Raw genomic sequence first — 18,127 nt, 5'->3', positions numbered from 1 at the left:
CAAGAATGGCATGTATTACTGGAAGAAATAGTAAAGATTGCTGGAAGTTATAATACAACACAATAAAACAGCATTAACTGTCCCTGCAATCCTTCAGCTTTTATTGATCTGGAGCAATTCTTAAGCACTGATGTTTTCACACCAAAGAATAAATGAAATGAAATAACAAATATACATAGTAGAATCTGGAAACCATACACGGTCTCAAAAGCTTTCTCTATCTTCAAAATGCTCATTTAGTAGGTTATTTGATTTTAAAAAAATATAGCAGGTTGTATAAAAAGAATGAAAAGCATGAAAGAAGGGAGATTGAGCATTGTGTGACTTTCCTATAGAACATAAAGTACCCATGCATCAGAGTTGTAAGACTATGTACAGACATATAATTTCTTTTCTGTAAATATTATTCAGAAGACATGTACATTAAAATAACTTGAGAAATGATGTCCCTGAATCTTTAAAACTACTTTTGTGAAAGCAATTTCTCTTTTTTGAAAGATTCTGATAAGGATCATCCCTTCCTAGAAAAGGTCTTCAAGTTGTATCTCTTAACCAAGACAGCTGTGAGGACTTCCTTGACCATACAAAAGAGAGAAGAGGTGGGATAAGAAGTCTTTTGTGCCATGTCAGTGTTTACATATAAAAACAGCTACAAGAAAAAGGTAGAACTCTAGTATGATGTTTCAATAGCACAAGTGGCAGCAGATTTCAGGAAACTGAATTTATTTTCTTATCATTTCAAAAAAATATAGTTTGCTCATTTCTCTCTGCCTAGTCTGTAACCACAAATAGGTAAGTTATATCCACACACTGAGTGGCAGTATTTTAATATCCATGATCAAGCACGCTATTAGAAATCTATCTTTTTGAAGTCTCATCCATTCATTTCACTCTTTAAATAAGCAATCTAATAGCAAAACAATAAATGAGAAGAACGTATACTACTGAACGTAATGCCTCCTATTTATTTCCATAAAAACTACAAAAGATACAAAAGAATACAATAACACTATTGGATAGGTCATTTCATAGTATGACAGTTGTGCACAACGACCTGGAATGTGGCTTGTCTTTCATGTTGCTGTCACCACTGTTGAAACACACCACCCATTACCTCACTGTGCTCACATCTACTGGTTGATCTCTGTAAACGTTCACCAAGTGTCAATGAACGTCAGTGGTTTCAATTTTTTCTGCGTGGAGGAATTCAATGAGATATCTTTGCTTCATCCTCACTTCTATGTCAGGTGCCATTTTGTCAAACTGCCCCTCTGCTGCCATCTGTTGCACAGCAACAAAATTGAACAGAATATTGGTGGGAAGGTTCAACCTCTACTGTCATACCAACATTCGCCTCTGATATTGCAGGTCAACATCATAAAATGAGAGGCATTACTTTGGAGCAGCTCTCTTAGTAGGAAAACACTACTCAACAGTACCCAGTGTTAAACAGTCATAGCACAGAATTACGTGGTTTTACTTGACTTGACTGGGATAGAGTTAATTTTCTTCAGAGTAGCTGGTATGGTGTCATGTTTAGGATTTAGGACTAAAACAATGTTGGTAACAGATCAGTGTTTTAGTTGTTGCTGAGCAGTGCTTGCACAGAGCTTCCCTGCCAGAGAAGAAGCTAGAAGGGAACATAGCCAGGACAGCTGATCCAGACATCTCATATCATGTGACATCACACCCAACAGTAAGACTGGAGTGATGGCATTCATCTTCCCTAACTAACCATTACTCATGATGAGCCCTGCTTTCCTGGAAATGGCTAAACATTTTCCCCAACAATAGGAAACAGAGGACAAATACCTGATTTTGCTTTGGTTGTGCATGCAGTTTTGGTTTGTCTTTATCTCAACCTACAAGTTCTTATAGTTTTAGCTTCCCATTTCTCTCCCCCATCCCAGTGAGCAAGGAGAGTGGTTGGCTGTGCAGGACTGAGCTGCTGACCAGAGTTAAACAACAACAGTGGGGTAGAGAGAATCACCTCTCACTGCAGGACTTGTCATACCTAATCTGTTGCATCTCTTTATATCACCTATCAAAGCTTGCAAGAGTTGAGCTTTGAAGCATTATACCTGCTATCTCAAAGCCACATCTACTTCAAAATTCAGCACAAAATCCGCAACATGATTGAGCATTTTCTGTATTATCACTAACTTCAGTATGAAAAGTAACTTCAATTTTGGGGGATTTTTTTTTTGCTGAAATAATGAATCAGAAATACACAAATTTTTACTCAAATACAAATCAAATCACTGCAAAACAAATCAAACTCACTAAAATAATCAAATACCATAAATTCACAGAGTTATTAATGTACAAAAAAGTGAGAAAATACACATTCACCACCTCCAATATTTATTAATTAGTAATCAAGTCAAAATAAATTAAGCCAAACCTAACAGAACCTTGTGCAGATATATAGTTATTTGAGCTCTTCTTCATATACTATTTTTAAGTTACAGATGATTAGTATATATATCAGAAAAATATATATCTCACAGAATCACAGAATTGTAGGGGCTTTATCCTCCTCCTGTGGCTGGTGGAGGTATTCTGACTTAAGGTTTTCAGATAATGGGTAGAAGAGCAAGCACCACTACCTCTCTTCCCCATGCACATTCTGAGCTCACCAGAAGAAGTAAGTAGCACAATCACCAGACATTTGTGCAACCTGTAGGCTAGGGCTGTCTATTTGGGTTGGAACAGAACATTTCTAGTTTCTCTAACATGAAAGGAATTAGGATCAAACCCAGCACCCCAGGCCATTTAATTCCAAAGAGTAAATTATTAGAGGCTAAGAACTTGTGGAAGGAAAGTCTTAAATGGAAAAGAAGAAAAAAGCAATAGAGGAAGACGCTGTTTGACATAAACCTGTGCAAAATTTGAGGAACTCATATATAACTGTACATTTAATACATAAAAATTATGATCAAACCTTAGTCGTGGAATTACTATCACAAGAATTGTACGCATAGCAAGCAGCATTACTCGCAGTCCAGAAGACAGCTACCCATAGAAAAGCTCAAGGGATAAAATTCGGAGACATTCAGGCAAAGAAGTAACATTAAAGAAAATTTCTTTTTAACGCTCACTCTCAGACCAGCACATTGTTAGCAATGTCTTGATCATATATCCAGAGAGCTCCAGTGACTCTTTGACTTTCCAAAGATACAGTGCAAGCCAAAGGCATTTCTTCAGAAGCACTATGGTACCTTTATGTCCTCATCTCTGGTAAGGAAACTTTTTCAATAGGCTTATAGAGGAAAGATAATAAGCCTCAGAATAATATCTATGTGGTCTGAATGGAAAAATTAAGCAGATTCTAAAAGGCAACAATTGAAAATGAAATGGCACAGCATTGAGATCTCATTATATAAATGCTGGCTGTAAGTCTATAGTAATATCTTAAATTAAGATATAGCGATTCTGAAAGAATCTTTATTTAAATATAATTTCTCTAAAGAACAAGTAAAGTGTTAATATTTTGTAGAGGGCTAGTTTATTTCTTCCAAAACAGAGCAAATTATGTATTTTAGCACACATTTAAAAATTGAACTCAGTTTTCATTTTTTGTTTCCGTTCACAAGCAAACTTTGTAATCAGTTTTTCCTTCATGCAATTGCTTGTTCATCTATATGAGTTTCTGACCTATTGCTCAAAGCTGTATTTCCTGGTGGCAATGATTTGTCACACCACAGCTCGTGTTTTCACTCCTTAGTCTCATACTGCAAAGCCACTCTCCAGTTTCATAACTAACAGATACTCTAGCAGTAGCTGAACAAGCAGAGCACAGCAGTTGCAACATAATAGTCCACTGCTCTCGACAATAGATGCAAAGTGTTCCTGCCAATAATGGCTAGATTCTGTTACTCAACACAATTTTTCAATTTCAAGGACTACCAGCAAGAGAAAACTCAGAAAACAGCTTGAGGAATATATGCATAAGGAACACAATGCAGCACTAAAACTTAACTAAAGAATTAGTCTATTTGTAAGCTTTTATTGTATTTACCTTACTAGACAATACCTGTCCTTTACATATTTGGATTTTTAAAAAGTATTTTTGTTAAGGATTTCTCATTGACTCAGTCATGACATATTAATGCTTATTAAAATGTGTGTATGGACTCATAGTATATAAGTGTTCATATTTTCCTTTGGACTGTAAAAAACCCTTCAGCTTCTGCCTAAAGTATTTTTCTAAAGACTTAGCAATCCACAAATATCCCACACACTATATTTAAGTGCAATCTGACTGTAACAGATTGCTGAATGTAAGTTTTACACAAATTCACAGTTCTTATAAAAAAAAATGACTGTATATTTCTATGTGTTTAAGAAACCCATATCATTCTAGTTCTAATGGGTCTTTGTAAGAAAAAAACTAGAAAAAAACAACAAATATGTACATAGGGTTGCAATTAAAATGGACTATGAGGAAGTAAATATTTAGGGAAAAAAATGCAGCTATCAAGAAAAAAGTTGTCCAGACTTTCTGAAGGCACAGGAGCCAAACTGCTAGCATGACCACTAGTCACACTCTCCCTCTGAGGACTCCCTTACTATTTATCTTCCAGGTAAAGTAAAAAAGAAAACAAAAAACACCACCACAAAACAGCAGAGCAGTCAGTAGGAAGAAACAAAGACCAGAATCTGCACAAATTCCTTTAGCCATAGTTCTGGAGCTGCACGGGCTGTTGATGCTCTAGGAAAGCTGTTTCTAACTGCACTGTACAGGTCTTGATCCTATGTTCAAAATAATGTATCCCTAAAAAGTTTATCAAATCCAGATGACTGGTGCTCTTGCACAGCTTTATATATTCCACTGAGGCGACAGTGCTGAAGTAGCTACATTTTCCATTACAGTAACATTTGCCACCTACTTACACTGATTAGACTTAGCTAAAATAAGTTTGTGATTTAAGATGATCATACTATTATCAGCACCACAAAAATGCTTTGAACAAAAAATAATTACTTTTTGAAATAAGATTCATTATACACTCCATATTTGCCTTCTTCTCTGAATGAGGAAAACAGCACTGATGGTTAGCAAAATTTAAGATAAAACTTGAGTATTATCTGTAAACGCAGTATTGAAGCTCTCTTTAGTTTGCTAGAAAGATGAAGCTAAACAAACTCAGCCTAGGTTAAATATGCAGGTTTTTAAATTCAACTATTGAAGCAATTCACCACAAAATGTGGATGATTGTCCATACATGCAAGTTAAAACGCAGTCTTGTTCCAGTTTCATGATTTTTGATAAAGGCATGCAACAGTTCAGGTAGAAAATAATTCAGAAAACCAAAGTGATCATTTTACGCAGCAGGCCAGATGGAATGATCAAGGCAACATCTTCCAAGCTTATATTGAACCAGCTATACTAATTTTGTTCACATGTCTGACAGATGAGCAGCCCTATGGAGAAGGACTTGGTGGACCTGATAGACAAGAAGCTGGACATGAGCCAGAAGTGTGTGCTTGCAGCCGGGAAGGCTAACTGCATCCTGTGCTGCATTAAAACAGGGGTGGACAGCAGAGTGACATCTCATCTGCAGTACTGTGTCCAGGCCTGAGGGCCCCAGCACAGGACAGACATGTAGCTGTTGGAGCAGGTCAAGAGGAGGGCCACAAGGATGATTAGAGGGCTAGAACACCTCTCCTACAAAGACAGATTAAGGGAATTAGGCTTGTTTAGCCTGGATAAGAGAAAGCACCAGGGATAAGTCATTGCAGTCTTCCAGTACTAGAAGTGAGCTCACAAGCAGGATAAGGCCTGACTTTTTACACAGTGTAATAGTGATAGGAAAATGGGGAATGGCTTTAAGCTGAAAGAGGAGAAGTTTAGGTTAGACACTGAGAAGAAATTCTTTACCCAGAGTGGTGAGGCCCTGGCACAGGCTGCCCAGAGAAGCTATGGTGCCCCATCCCTGGAGGCGCTCAAGGCCAGGCTGGAGGGGGCCCTGTGCAGCCTGAGCTGGTGGGGGGCAGCCCTGCCCACGGTACGGTTGGGGCTGGGTGGGCTTTGAGGTCCCCTCCAACCCAAACCATTCTGTGATGCTTTGATAAATCACTGTCAGTTCAAATTCAGCTGAAGAGCTGCCATATATCATTTGACAGCTATAACTGTTTCAACTATAACAGATCTTTCAGATCTTTCTCAAAATATTAACATTCCAACAACATTTAAGGACTTGTTGTAGGGATTCTTGTTTCTACGAATTTTTATGACTGAAAAAATACCTGGCAGTGTTTGTCAACAATTTCTAGGTTAAAGTGAAAAGCGGGGACTGTAATATTAGCAATTTTTGCCTGTCCATGCATTATTAACTGCTACACAGCTTGCTTCACTGTTCATGTGGTACTTGTTGCTGTTAGTCTGAAGTCCCCTTCCTGTATACTTCTAGCCCAAAGAATTGCCGAAGTGCCATAGAAAATACATCTTAAAAGTCTTGTGTATTCAAGTTTTGTGACTTGAAGGATGCAAGGCTACCCTCAGAGAGTCCAACAAGCAAGACAGAAGCAGAGGTAGTGCTTACTGGATCAGGATCCAGACAAATCTGAAAAGACTAAATAGAACAGAGCAGTTCAGTTGGAAGGAGCCTACAAAGACCATGAGGTCCAACGACCTGACAACTTCAGGGCTAATCAAAAGTTGAAACATTAAAGACATTACAGAATCACAGAATTGTAGGGGTTAGAAGGGACCTCTAGAGATCACCAAGTCCAACCCCTTTCCCCCCCACCCCCCAAAGCAGGCTCCCTACAGCAGGCTGCACAAGTAGGAGTCCAGACGGGTCCTGAATATCTCTAGAGAAGGAGACTCCACAACCTTCCCTGGGCAACCTGTTCCGTGCTCCGTCACCCTTACTGTGAAGAAGTTCCTTTGTATCTTGGTGTGGAACTTCCTATGTTCAAGTTTGGCTGTTTCCCCTTGTCCTGTCCCCACAGATGACTGAAAAGAGGTTGGCCATGTCCCTTTGACTCCCACACTTAAGATATTTATAATTCTCTCTAGGCTGAACAGACCCAGACCACCCTGCCTTTCCTCAAAGAGGAGATGCTCCAGGCTCTTAATCATTGTTGTGGCCCTCTGCTGGACTCTTCCCAGGAGATCCCTGTCTTTTTTGTACCAGGGAGCCCAGAACTGGATACAGTACTCCAGGTGAGGCCTGACCAGGGCAGAGGGGGATTAAAGTCAACTAAAGACATTATCCAAGTACTTCTTAAACTCTGACAGGCGTAAACTGCTAAGAAAGATGGAATTGTTCAACATGAACTGAAAGCATGACAAGGAATTGGGTTTCACTGTGCCATTATTGGCAGAGGTACTGGTAAAAATATACCAGAATGTACAAAAGTATCCATACAATAAGAGCTGAACACATCTACTCTGAAGTGGTCTATTAACCTAGCTATACCCAATGGCTATAGCCATAACACCAGTTCCATACACAAAGTTGTACCGTACACAAAGCTGTTTAGAGTTTTAATCTTTTCCTATTGTAGCGTGGACAATTTTCATAGTATTTTCTTCACACCACTTTGTAAAACTGGAAATCTATGATCATTTCATCTAACTAAATATGTTAAGTACAAATACGAAATCATGCAGAACTGCTATAAGCACAAAAGTAACATTGTGCCAAAGGCAGAACACATGGAAAACATGAATATATGGTGTTGTGCTCACAAAGAAGCAAAATTGCTTCTGAGAGGTTCTTGTCGATACCAGGCAAAGTACCCACAGGCAAACCAAACAGTCGCATACAGAAAGAAGAGTTGAACTCACCCAACTGGTGAAAGGGCTCTCTGGCTAGGTAGCACTCCTGTAGCACTCATGAACAACCTAATCTCAAGAGATACTTTCCCTTCAACAGCTGGCCCTTATGCGAGCCCAGGGTGGCTCCACCCTGGGTCACTCCCTTCTGGTCACCTGGGGAACACAGGTACAAACAATTTGCCTTTGCTCCCTGGGCCGGCCACACCCCTTCACCAGGTGCTCAATCACCAGTTCAAGCCATGACCTAATAGTTCCCCTACATGGGGTAAGCTAGAAAAGCACAGAGTTGTAAAAGGCATGACACGAAATGTATTGAGAAGCAATCTAGCACGAGAAGCTAGATTGAAGGCTCACTGCAAATATGAAAGTGTTCCAGTGTTCACAACTAGAGATAGTATTGAGAAATAGATGCAGATTTCGTACTTCTCCATGCGTATACATAAGTATTTCACAGGAGCAGTCTGTATTATGCCAGTATTTAGAATGGGCATTATGCCAGCGTGTTAGAAAAATTATGCAATACTTACAAATAAATAAGATCTATTCTAGTATTATTAAAGTGGTAGCTTGCAAATATATATTCCAATGCTGATGTCTTTAGACTGTTTTGTAATATTTAAAAATAAATATCTTCATTTATAAAAGAAAACTGTAATTATGGATTAACAACAGGAATGCAGCATATACTGCTAGAGATGTTTTTTGAATTCTGGGAATAAGATTCTGGATTACTGTTATTTACTGAGTTACTAGTTACTCGCTAAATTATCTAATAGAGTTACAGTAGTAACTACTGTTATTAAACAACAAATGAGTGAGTTATTAAATTCTACTTGGGATTTTGGAAACCACCACTAAAAATTATGATGCCTAACTGAAGGCCTGGAGCCTGGGGTATGAAGGCACTCTCGTCTCCAAATTACAGTCAAGGGAATTAGGAAGAAAAATTACACTGGCATAAAATATATTAGGGTAGCACGAGACATTCTGTCACTTTTTAAATGATGCACAGAACAATGAGAGCAGAAGGAGATAAAAGAAAACACAATTTTAGAATCAATACGAAATTTATTTTATAATAAAAGCTGTTATGAGCTACAATATGCTTCTTGAGAGTGAATGAGTTTTAAAGAAGTTTTGTTTCAACAAACTCACAGTGTTTACATTTTTCTTAGCAATTTTGATCCCTTTTAAATTGAAATAGGCATTTAGTTTAGAAGCTAATATGTTGTCTAAAGTCACATGACACAAAGCAGTCCAGCCAAAGAGAGAGGTGTCCTAACACGAACGCCTGTGATGACCAAGGTATATGCTGGATATGTCCCATCTCCTGTTTCCTAATTGCATCATAGAGAAGAAGAAAGGAGCCTGTTCCACTATCTACTCCATCTAGATTCTGGGTACAATTCTAGGAAACTAGGAAAAATTCTGCATCCAGAAACATTCTGAAGAAAGTTTCTCCCACATACTCTATTAAGGTCCAAGTATAGTGATGACAAGTGAAAGATGGGTTAAAGCTTCTCTCTGCTGGCTCATGTCTTACTTGCCTTCCTTTGATGCTCTTCAATACTCTCCCTCCTCTCTGATCAAACAAGATTTCATCCCACCACATCAGGACTATAGAATTTCTTTTTCGCTATTCTGTTAATAGTTTTTCAAAAATATTCCTGTAACATCACCATGAAAGGACTGAAAGAGACAAGCAAAACATCTCTTTCACAAGCAATAGAAAAAACAATACTCTTATAATTTGCAGAAATTTAACCCTGCTCTTATTTCATACAAAATTTAATGGTGGAATCTGCCTACAAATGAAAGAAACAGAATGAAAAAGATTGAAAGAAAGAAATGGAAGAATTCTGTTTAAAAATTTTTGTTAAAATACAGGACATAAGCCTAGATAATTTTCTTTAAAGTAATTTCCATCACTCATTCCATATATATATATATATATATATACAGACATTTGCAGAGCTATTCTAATTTTATCTTTTTAAAAGAGAATGAATGTCACCACTGAACTCATTCTGTCAATTATAGGACTACAACAGAACTTGAGATTCACTATTTTCCATAATGCGATTGTATGACATAAAAGTTTCAGCATTAAAACAGTTGCACAAAAGCAACGAGATTAAAGTGAATTTAATAAATATTATCTGCAAAAAGAAAAAAAAACATGCTTTCAGAAGAAATTATTCCATTTCATGCAAAGTAAGAACAGTTTAAAATATTTTTTTTTCTTTTTCACAGAAAATTGCAACATGAGAACCAACACAAAACAGTGTTGGTTTTTAATCTTTATGTGGGTGAAAAAAATGCTCAGCTACTGCAAACCAAAAAAAATTCATGGATTTCAGTAAGTTGTTTTTTTTTTTTTCCAATAAGTTGCTAAAATATTTTCCCAGTCTTCATAAGGTCATGAACGCATAGACAAGTAATAAAAAGCCAAATGGTCTAAGCAGACACAGCAAGGCCCTTTATTCTATTCAGTATGTTTCATTCTCAGTTTCTTTGGCCCCACACAACCTATGTGTAGTCACTTTTTTTTTTATACCTAAATACATATCAAGAAATAGATTATAAATATTTTCTTCACAATTACTGAACAATCAGTTTTATTGATTACTAGGTATCTTCGATGGTTAGCAGTTAGATATCTTTCTTGCAACATGGGAATCATTATATGGCCCTAAATATTCTGATCGCTGATATTCTGAATTTGATGTACTAACTTTTTGGGCTATTCTTTCATGATATGGTTTAGCAAAAATTATTTACTATTTCTGTATTTCACCTTGCAACCCTTTGTTCTAAACAGCTCTATCACAAGAAACTATCTAATGGAAAAAAAATAAGAATTTTTACTCATCAGAATCTTAGCGAACTATTGTGGACTTACATCTCAAAGCTATATTCTTAATACAAGCTATGCAGCTAATGCTCCAACTGACATTTTGACCACAAAGTATACAGATTCGTTTTTAAATCAGAAGAAAACTTACCTTAATATCAAAAGCTCCTGGCTGACCCACTTGGTTATAAAGCTCTAGCTGGTTTTTGACAGGTGTTACCCACAATGTCAGTTGATTTAGCTGCTGATCAAGTTCGATGAAATCCTTTAGCAGAATCTCGATTTCTTTTTGCTTCTCTGGTAGATCTCTGGACACCTGAAAAAAGTTATCAGAAGCTGGTTTTGTAGTGAGGAAAAAAAAGCAACATAAAGCAATTTAAAACTACACACATACACTACTCACATAATATAACATAAGTTAATTGTATACGCTTGTAGAAGGAAATGAAGGAAAGACTAGAAACAGTAGTCAAATTAGTATGGTAAGTATCTTGCCAGTCAGTTACAACCTTATTTTTCCTATAAATAAGTAAATCATCAGACTTCTCATTTTTGTTATTCTACTATTACATTTGTAGTACATAAATATTTTGTTTTCTCTGTATATGAAACTGCTTTTATGGTCCATTTTTAATCTGAGAGAGCAATAGTGAATATAAAAACAAGAAAGTGACATTTGAATGACATCTAACCTCTCCTGGCCCCTTGGATCTGGAAATTTATAAGCATCTGTTTTTTGACAAGGTGTTTAGAATTGTCAGTTGAGTCCAAATATGCATGAGCAGATGCATATAGTGAAGAAAAATAATGAAATGTCATCAATACTGAACTTGATTCTCTGATTTGCATTCAAAGTAGTCAGATTTTAACCAAGTACATTCTTTGCCAGTAATTAGAAATTATTAATCAGAGAATGACATAGTTCAAATCTAACAGCACTGAAGCATTTGGAGTAAACACAGGAACAGGCTGAAAATAAATAAAACAGGCTGGAGCCAACACTCCATGCTGTCCTTCTCAGCTTGTCTTCTATAGCTGGAGAGGTGAGGTGTCACTATACAATATGGGCAGCATTGCAAACATATACCAGTGGAGAAACCATCTGGACTTGAAAAATAATTAGAAACAGCAAATAAAGGTCCTGGGAAGGAATAAGAAAATATGGCAACTAACTATTAAAAACAGCCAAGAACTGTGGTTAGTTATCCGTATCAAGGAAATTGATTTTCCTGATGTTCATTTCAAAGCACAGGTTTTTACTAACACAGACACTGTAAAAGCAGCAGAACATGTGAGGTTTCTGATGCACACAGTAATATATAAATGCCCTCTGAAGCTCAACAGTATTAATGGAAGCATAGCTATTATGATGCCTGGCTACAACAGTATCACTGGTGTGTACTAATTCCTATTGATGGCATTTTACAGGAGATAATTAATCAAAACCCAGAGACATGAAAGCAATGAATGTTACAAAAAAAAAAAAAAACACCAGCAGAAAGAGTGGGAAGAAAACAATCATCTCATAGCATATACATTTCTTTACAAATTCAGTTTGAAAATACTGATCTGTTGATACTACAAGAACTCTTCTATATATATTCCACATACGGTTTACTAGACCATATTTAAAAGATGATTCTAATTTATTAACTTGATTTACAGTTTGTTAAATTATCTCTGTTGTTCATTATATCCATCCCATAATATCCTTTTTAATAAAAACTGACCCATGAGTCAAATTGCTTTTTCTATCTTCCTAATCTTGTTAAATATAACAGAAACTCTGCTTTTCCAGTATGGCAAAATAAACGAAAGAAAACAATTAAAAATGCACTCATTTCCCTTATGTGTTCACTCAGTATCCATGCGGATCATGGCCTAATTTCACAGAAGATTAGTTTCATCTTTCTTACAAGTTTAGAATGATAATCTTCAATGTTTAGTAGGTTTAATATTAATGTAAACAAATTCCACAAAAAAAAAAGCAATTAAAAACAAATAGGTAACCAGTGGCGAAAAAAAAAATAATCCAAGGTGATGTCTGAAAATCTGAAATGTATATTAATCTGTCTCTAATCAGCATTAATCAAATACATTGGGTCAACGAGAAGACAGACAAAAATAAATTCATGGAATTTTATGGAGAAAGAAAAAAGTAAATGATTACATACTAAGATGTAGTATTAAACTCAGATAAATGAGAAGGGACAAATAGCAACAACAGATGTGGAGAAGGTTGAGGTAAAATTAATAGAGGGAAGATTTAGTGTAGATATTAGGTGGAAATTCTTAACTGAGAGGGCAGTGAGGCGCTGGCACAGGCTGCCCAGAGAAGCTGTGGTGCCCCATCCCTGGAGGTGCTCAAGGCCAGGTTGGATGGGGCCCTGGGCAGCCTGAGCTGGTGGGGGGCAGCCCTGCCCACGGCAGGGGTTGCGGCTGGATGGGTTTTGAGGTCCTCTCCCACCCAAACCACTCTGTGATTCTATGACTGTTATACCTTTAATTCAGAAACAGAGAAGAGGAAATATGAGGTTTTGTTTATATACGTTACTTTAACCTAATGTTTTCAGAAGTAATTACACACATAAAAAATAATTATAAGGTAAAACAGATTCCACCTGAAGTTAGGTGGCAATATAACTAAATACAGCCTTCTTACAAATCGGCTCCGGGGCTAAAATTGTTGATTTTTATTAATTATAGTGCATATAAATAAATAAAAACAAAATCTAAGTCAGTAAGAATCAGTTCATTTTACAGAGAAACTTAATGCCTTTTTCTTTTACCACAGAAATTAAAAGAGCAACAGTAGATACATAAAGACAGAACTTCCCTCAAACTCAGAAGTTCATGTTTAGGCATAAGCATGTAAGAAACAGATTTTTGGCTGGATATTGACAAGGGAATACCATGTAAGATTCAGGTAAAATGTTTCATGTTATTGTGTGTAAAACAGATTCTTCAATTCTGCATTTTTTTTTTTTCTGGCATCAAGCAGTCAAGCTGGCTAATCAAATTAGAACCTCGCGAGCTTAAGGGAATTACAAATCCTCCCATCAAGCCAAGATACTGCTGCAGGCTGTCTCTGAGGAGATAGCTTATTTCCAGAAGCATAATTTGGGAAACACTCCCTGGAGTAACGGATAAGGGTATGTTGACCGGGTCTCCTGATTCATGACCCCTTGGCATCACAGCTGGACACAGAGAGGATCTCCAGAATTTTCTCTACTTTCTAAGTTACAATCTTTCTGTCTACCTTTTGGCTTGCAATCTTTAACTGAAGAGGAGATTCCAATCTATTACGGAACTTCCTTGATGGGCTTCTCCAAGTCCTGGCCAACATGGCACAGCTCCAGAAGTCCTACCCCTGAAATGGGATTCTGATGCCACTGGAACCTACAGAAGCTCAACTCTGTCCTCCAGGCTTTCTCAACTAGTTCTTAGTTCAAGGATGCCCCCAGGGAGGACTAAGCAATGTGTCCTGCTCTGAAACTCTTTTCTACTTTTTTTTTTTACTTTTTGGCCTCTTCCTTTTCCCACCCAGCTTTTATTCCTTTTTTTTTTTTTTGCCAAGGAGTATCCATCTGGTGTCTACCTACTTTCATCCTCTATAATGTCTTACTTCTTTTCCTTCTGTTTAAGAAAAACTGTTTAGTTTTACTAGAGAAGGACTGACATCCTTTCATAAGCTACAAGACCATAAGCAGTGGTCATAAGGCAACCACCTGTACAAGAGTAAAAACAGGGCAAGCACATGAGACATTTTCCCCAAATTCTGCCTAATCTGAACAGAAGCCTGAAGTAAAGAGTTTTGTAAGCTGGCAAGGAAGAAAGTGTGCAAAGGACAAAGAATTGAAGAAAGAATAACTTTAATTGGGACAGCTTTCTAAAACTTTGACTTCACTTTCTACTTAAAAATTAATATTTTCAACTTTACCTTATTTGGCAGCAGATCAACAGTGAAAATATACCTTGGTTTGCAACCAAAGGAAAAAATAGATTTGAAAGTGCAAATGAAAACAAAAGCATGGATTATTCCTTCAAAGACAAAATTCTGATTTCAACATCAAAGGGCTATATAATTTCAACGATGTGTCAAAACGTTAATCTCAAAGCATGTGATGCATCTAAAATTTTGTACTTTAGTTCAAATGTTAATTAAGTTAGATTAATTGGCAGCTTAGTAACACAATAATAGAAAAGCTTTATGTCCTACATTAGAAAACAGTCGAAGATCCTAATTTTACAAACTGACGCTGGTCTTCACAATACGTAGCATTATTCTTATCTTAAAATATCAGGCCAAATTCACTTAATTAGTTTTACGTATTTCATTTTTTAATCTTTTCTTTAAAATACTAAAAAAAATACAAATAAATTGCCAGCATAAAAATGATGATATCTCTGGAAACATGATAATACTCTGTCAAATGTAAATAGTTGCATGACTTCAAAGTCTAGATCTTTATCTAATATTGCTTATTTCTATTCCATTTGAACCTTTCACTAGAAGCCTAAATGATCCACTTTTAGGTTCTTTCCATTCCTAACCCAATGTGTCCACTTAAGTGCAGAACCATATAGTTGCTCAGCTTAGCTGTTTAGACCTCAAACATTTTGCACGCACCAGTTTTCCACTGCTACTTCCTACTTTAGCTTCAGACAGATAACTTTTTCAGATAGACAGATATAGTTGTGTGCATGCACTATGTGATGACTTAGAGAGGAGCAGATGGAAAAGAATACTGATTCGTATCATAAATATGAAAGAAAGAAGTTGTATAAGGTATGTCTTCTGATGTACAATCATAATTAATGGTCCCTGTTCTAACTTCTTATGAGTATCTAGAAAGCAATATCATAGCTGTGTAGTTCATTTCTGTAACAGAAAAAATCACTTCTTATCAGCAGCTACCTCATGATAAAAGAAAAGAAAGCCACTGAAATGACTAATTCAAGTGATGAATCCTTGATTTTGAATATTTGCCTTCTTGCTCACAAGTCAATGTCAAGGCCATTTCCCATTTACCTGGAAGGACCAAAGAGAAGATTGTGCAGACTGCTAAAAATGTTTTTCTTGTACTACGGGCCTGGAAAGGTCCTTCTGATATACAAAGCATTTTCTTAAAGTGGGCTTCTATTGTAGGATAACTGGCAGTATCAGGTTTTTAAAAATATACCATTGTTTGTATGCAGAAAAAAATAGAACGTGCAGCTTTCCATATGAATTTCCTTTTGCACTAAATCATAGAATCACAGAGTCTGGAAGATCTGGAGATCATCAAGTCTAACTCCCTGCTAAAGCATAATTCCTAATGTAAGACAAGCTGCAGTTTCTGCTTTACTATTCAATTTTTGCTAATATAAGATAAAAAAAAAATAGGTGACTCCAGGACATTCAGCCCACAGCACAACTGGACCAAAAACAAATTTAGCTGCTGTCCACACCAAGAGTTGGATATGAAAGAAATAAGTCATAAAAAAACATTAAATATAAGCTTTAATACTGAATTATTGATATATTACAAATCACCCTTCTATAACATTAGTAAGACGATTACATAAAACAGCAGTTCTTACAGTCACTGTTTAGAAAGTTTTATCTGCCTAAAATCACCTTTCCTAGACTGTGTATTAAAGAATGATTTAAAATGGAAGGGGAGAACTTAATTTTTATGCATCATTTCTTCATGAAAAACAATCAGTGTAAGAAAGAGTTTCATGTAAGTTCGGTTTAGGACACCATTTAGTTAATTAACTGAGCCATTTTCATTAGCAAACTCAATATTGACTTTAAAACAAAATCTATGTAATTTCTTCTAAGTGATGAATATTTATGAACCATAGCGTCTCTGACAAAGTCAGAATAAAGGCTATATTATTAGAGGAAGATGAAATAGCCTACTAAAAGTATATTTATAAGATTATTATTTTCAGTGTAGCCAATGTTTCATGTTTCCCTACAAGATTCCCAGGATCTGACCTCTCTAGATGTTTTGGAGGCTTTCTTCTTACTTTTATTTAAGAATTTAAAAATAAAAAAATATGTATTTGTAATATTCACAAGATTAATTTTTATTTAAAAGATCATTATCCCCATTCATGGAGAAGAGCAAAGCAATTCACAAATGAAAGACAAGAATGATTTTCTGCTTCATCTGGCTAACTTTTTAAAAAGCAGACAAATGTATCTCCTAACCCAATGTTTCATTTTGTTTTTCTTACGTGGTAATATGATGATATATATCACAATCACTTGAATAACAACACTCTTTTTATATTTAATATTTATAACTAATTGACATTCATTCTTTGGTGTGCTATCTCAGTGAACTTCTTTAGACAAGGGCATTTTTCTGAGCGCAAGACCCTCCACATTAAATCTCTACTGAATATCTAGCCCAACGGTTTATTTTTGTCCCTCGCTCAATTCCAGAAATCCAAAAGCAACTGTGAAAGATTTAGAATCTGATTCCTGCAGTTACTCTTAATGAAAGATCCTCTGTCACAAGACAATCCTAAGTATAACTGCTAATTTTTCTTTCCCTGGCTTACAACAGAAGATACCATGTCTATCCCTCAAGTTATTCTTAGCCCAGAAACAAGCAAACTCCTGCATATAACCCCACAGTACTTGTATCCTGCCTTAACAGTTACCTTGAACCTGTTAGTCATAGCTTTCTTCCCAGAGAAGAAACCAGAGTCTGTTGGGAAGGGAAGAGGAAGAAGAGAAAATGGCAGGCCACAGTGCTACACACACAGAGCTGGATGTGCTGCTGTGGTGTCCCAGAGCAACAGATTCATAGAATCACTTGAGTTGGAAGGAACTCTTAAAAGTCACTTAGTCCAACACCCCTGCAATGAACAGGGAGGTACACCTATAGCTACCTCAGGGCGCAGAGAGACCCATCCAGCCTGACCTTGAATGTCTCCAGTGATGAATCTCGCATCCACCACATCTGTGGGCAACCTGTTCCATATTACTTTGAGTCAGACAGTTTATCACACCACATAAAGCTTAATCTCTCCTTGTGACTTGGCAAACTGAACACAGCAGTCCCATCACTGCTTTTGTCATTCCGGGCAGCAGAGTACTTTCTGCCTGCTGCTGTGTCTCATCAGCCCTCCTTTTCCTTTCTCTTACAAGAATTTATATTATCTGATTACTTTACTTTCAAGACCAAGACCGTGCCCAATACTGAAATCTTGACTTCCATGTGTAATCAGCTCACATTGGCAATCAGTCAATAGCTAATTAAACATAGGATATATTCCTTGGTGCTATTGCCTACATCTGAGAAAAGCTTCCCAGAAGCACTCACAGAACTGCTATAGACTTTCTAAAAATTATCATCTGCCAGAATGCCTGATAAGCAAAACAAAGCCAAAAAACATTGCAATGAAACAAATGTCAGTAGAAACAAAAACAAACAAAAAAGAAATGCATTTTGCTAGATAGAGGAAATTGATACAATTTG

At 36.6% G+C, this 18,127-nt stretch overlaps 1 protein-coding gene across 14 annotated transcripts in view; it reads right to left on the bottom strand.

The window, feature by feature from the left end:
- Positions 1-18,127, bottom strand: part of DMD (dystrophin) — a 1,007,484-nt gene that overhangs the window by 351,559 nt on the left and 637,798 nt on the right. For all 14 annotated transcript variants that reach the window (XM_021408144.1, XM_021408061.1, XM_021408111.1 and 11 more), the window contains one exon: positions 10,798-10,962. In XM_021408144.1, coding sequence (XP_021263819.1) covers positions 10,798-10,962 — 165 coding nt within the window. The remainder of the gene's footprint in view (positions 1-10,797; positions 10,963-18,127) is intronic.

This window comes from Numida meleagris, chromosome 1 (genome assembly GCF_002078875.1).
Source record: "Numida meleagris isolate 19003 breed g44 Domestic line chromosome 1, NumMel1.0, whole genome shotgun sequence".
In the NCBI taxonomy this organism is placed as follows: Eukaryota; Metazoa; Chordata; class Aves; order Galliformes; family Numididae; genus Numida; species Numida meleagris.
The sequence above is the reverse complement of the archived record's forward strand: the minus strand, read 5'-3'. Positions and strand labels throughout refer to the sequence as shown.